The sequence below is a fragment of the Myotis davidii genome, unplaced genomic scaffold (genome assembly GCF_000327345.1).
Source record: "Myotis davidii unplaced genomic scaffold, ASM32734v1 scaffold434, whole genome shotgun sequence".
NCBI lineage: Eukaryota > Metazoa > Chordata > Mammalia > Chiroptera > Vespertilionidae > Myotis > Myotis davidii.
The window spans coordinates 149,649-153,355 of NW_006285790.1; the positions used below are offsets into that span (position 1 = coordinate 149,649).

At 54.5% G+C, this 3,707-nt stretch overlaps 1 protein-coding gene across 1 annotated transcript in view; it reads right to left on the reverse strand.

Annotated features, from left to right (window-relative positions):
- The window catches only part of GYG2 (glycogenin 2), a gene marked incomplete at its 5' end in the record, with an annotated part of 16,917 nt that overhangs the window by 6,907 nt on the left and 6,303 nt on the right, over positions 1-3,707 (reverse strand). The window contains 3 exon segments of the mRNA XM_015559460.1: positions 351-573; positions 2,031-2,157; positions 3,135-3,338. Coding sequence (XP_015414946.1) covers positions 351-573; positions 2,031-2,157; positions 3,135-3,338 — 554 coding nt within the window.

Below are 3,707 nucleotides of genomic sequence, written 5' to 3' on the forward strand. Positions count from 1 at the left end.
TGATGATCCATTTTCTTTTTCCTTGAATACTTTTTTATTTTAGGCCTATCTTATGAAACCCACTTTATTTGTCTTGGCATGTTAATTCTTTTTTTAGGATACATTTTTATTGATTTCAAAAAGGGAGCGGGAGAGAGAGAGACACATCCATGAGGAGAGAGAATCACGGACTGGCCACCTCCTGCACGCCCCCTACTGGGGATCGAGCCCGCAACCCGGGCCTGTGCCCTTGACCAGGAATCGAACCCGAGACCTCCTGGCTCCTAGGTCGATGCTAAACCACTGAGCCACACCGGCCGGGATTGAATTGATTCTCAACTCCCGTGTTCTGAGGGGATCCCCCCACTTACCGTGTGTCCGGGCGACGCCTGCCGTGGCTCGTCCGGGATGCGTGCGTACAGGGGCAAGACTCTGTGGTGGTAGATGTTCCACCACAGGTTCAGGAAGTTCAGCTGGTGCTGGGGGGCCGTCCCAGGGGCCTCCTCCAGCACCGAGCCCGTCTGTGGGTTGTACTTGTAGCTCCACGGCTTCGTGGGGCCCAGAAAGTGGACCACCTTCGCCCTCGAACCGAACCTGGGAAGGAAACACGCAGATTTCCACTGGGGAGTGGACGGACACGTTCAAAAGGCAACCAACAGCCCGGCCGGCGTGGCTCAGGGGTTGAGCGTCGACCTAGGAACCAGGCGGTCATGGGTTCGAGTCCGGTCAAGGACACAGGCCCAGTTTGCGGGCTCCATCCCCAGTGGGGGGCGTGCAGGAGGCGGCCAATGCATCAGTCTCTCTCATCATGGATGTTTCTCTCTCTCTCTCTCCCTCTCCCTTCCTCTCTCTGAAATCAAATTTTTTAAAATATATATTTTATTGATTTTTTTACAGAGAGGAAGGGAGAGGGATAGAGAGTTAGAAACATCGATGAGAGAGAAACATCGACCAGCCGCCTCCTGCACGCCCTCTAACTGGGGATGTGCCCGCCACCCAGGTCCATGCCCTTGACCGGAATCGAACCCGGGACCCTTCAGTCTGCAGGCCGAGAGTCTATCCACTGAGCCACACTGGTCAGGGCTGGTCGGTGACTTTGATGTTTGGTTCACTCTTGTATTCCATTTCCTCCTGCATCTCCCCTCGGGCAACCATCCGCTGGTGATCTGTGTCTGAGTCTGTCTCTGTTTGTTTTGTCGAACGACCCTTTCCCAGGGGTCGCCTAAGACCAGCCTGCATCTCAGATATTTCCATGACGATTCATCACAGTAGCAACATGACAGTGACGACGTCGCCACGAAAATAATGTTATGGTTGGGGGTCCCCACAGCATGAGGAGCTGTATTTAAAGGGCCGGAAGGTTGAGAACCACCGCTCCAGGTCCATGCATGCTGTGTGGCCAATGGTCAGCTCCCATCCTTTTTCATGGCTGAGTAATATTCCACTGTGTTCCTGTGCCCGGAGCGGCTGTCGAGTTCAGCCTCACCTAATTGACCTGTGGCCGGGCCACACACATGTCCCAGCTTGGAGAGCGGAGCCCCCCCCTTTTTTTTTTAATTCCTCGCCGCCCCCTCTCAGGCTCACGGGCACCGCACATCCATGTACCACGGCGTCTCTGTCCGCCTGTCTACGGACGGACACCTGGCTCCCGGCCGTCGATCATGTTCGACCTCCAGTAGGGAGGGAGGCAGTCGATCCCTGATCCTCTCTCATTATTCCTGTTTCTCTCTCTCTCTCTTCCTGTCTCTGAAGTTCAACAAAACCACGTTTCGAAATTTCAAAAGCTCCCCCGGCCGGTGTGGCTCAGTGGATAGAGGGTCGCCCGGCAGACTGAGGGGTCCTGGGTTCGAGTCCAGTCAAGGGCACATGCCTGGTTTGCAAGAGGCAGCCGATGCATGATTCTCTCTCATCAGTGATGTCTCTCTCTCTCTCTCTCCGTTTCTCTCTCTGAAATCAATGAAAAAAATAAATTAAATAAAAATTCAAAAGCTGATGCAAGCTGGTTAGACCACAGAGTCCGGCCAGGGACTGGGCCCGTGTGTGGCACTTACTGTCTGAACGCCGGGCTGTAGGTGTAGGCGATATTGCTGCTCAGGTTGTAGACGAAGGGCAAGTGTTTCTGAATGTCGGCCGTCGGCCAGCTGCTGAAGAAACTGTTGAGCAAGCCCTGATCGGCCCCTACACGGCGAACGGAGACGTTAACGTTAACGAGGGCGTCTGAAGGGTCCCGGGTTCGATTCCCGGTCAAGGGCACAGGCCCGGGTGGCAGGCTCCATCCCCAACCAGTCGGGGGCGCGTGCAGGAGGCGGCCGATCCATGATTCTCTCTCATCATGGACGTATCTCTCTCTTCCTCTCCGTTCCTCTCTGAAATCAATAAAAATCTATTTTTTAAAAGAATACTAGGGACGCTTGAAGGTCATCCAAGGTCACCAAGCACATTTCCCCCTCTCTGCCCGCTAAAATATTATCCTCGTCTCAAAGTGAGACATAAACCAACATCATGAATTTGTATCGATTACCAGGAGGGAATGCCATGAATACATGACTATTTATGCTATACTATTCATTATTTTTTTAAAAAATTCATTTCTTTTATATGTCAACTAGAGGCCCGGTGCACAAATTCGTGCACAGGTGGGGTCCGGCTGGATTCCCAAGTTTGGGGCCGATCGGGGGTGGGGCAGACCAGGGGGAGGGGCCACGGGAGGTTGACCAGCCGGCCTCATCTCCTGGTCGAACTCCCGGTCGAACTCCCAGTCGAGGGGACAATTTGCATAGTCGCCTTTTATGCTATAGGATTGCCAGTGTAGTCAGCCGGTTGGACAGACGGACCGCAGGCCCCTTACCCTTTTATACATATGGATATTATATAATTGATTTCAGAGAGGAAGGGAGAGGGAGAGAAACATCCATGGGGAGAGAGAATCACGGACCAGCCGCCTCCTGCACGCCCCCGACTGGGGATGGAGCCCACAACCCGGGCGTGTGCCCTTGACCGGGAATCGAACCCAGGACCCTTCAGTCTTTAGGCCGATAGCTCTGACCACTGAGCCATACCAGCCAGGGCATTTTGTGTTGAAATTTTCATTCATTCCCAGGCAGAGGAGGAGGAGGGTCTGGGGTCCCCCAAACTCCCAGCTGCCCCTCACGCACCGTCGTAGCTGCCGTGGTCCGCGGCATGCTGCAGCAAGAGGCAGTGTGTCTGCAGGGAAGGCCGGAAGACGAACACCCCGCTGTTAAAGCAATCGGGCCAGCCCGGGTCCGGGGCGGCCGAAAACTCGCTCCTCTCAAACAGCTCGTCGATGTTGCACAGCACCTGTCAATCCAAGCAGGGGACACCTGTAGCCACGCCCCACCCCCCTGTGGCTTCCGGTTTCGCAGGTGAGAAAAGGGGGAGGGGCTGGAGGAGGGGCCAGACAGGATTGGCTCATTGCAACCTGTCCGTCAGGGGAGGTCGGAGCCCCAGGATGGTGGCTCTCACTACAGACGACAAAAAAAAAAAAATAGCCAATCAAGACGCAGTCACTACAGACAAAAAAAATAGCCAATCAAGTGCTGGCCGGTGTGGCTCAGTGGTTGAGCATCGACCTAGGAACCAGGAGGTTGTAGGTTTGATTCCGGTCAAGGGCATGGACCTGGGTTGTGGGCACATCCCCAGTAGGGGGCGTGCAGGAGGCAGCTGATCGATGTTTCTAACTCTCTATCCCTCTCCCTTCTTCTCTGTAA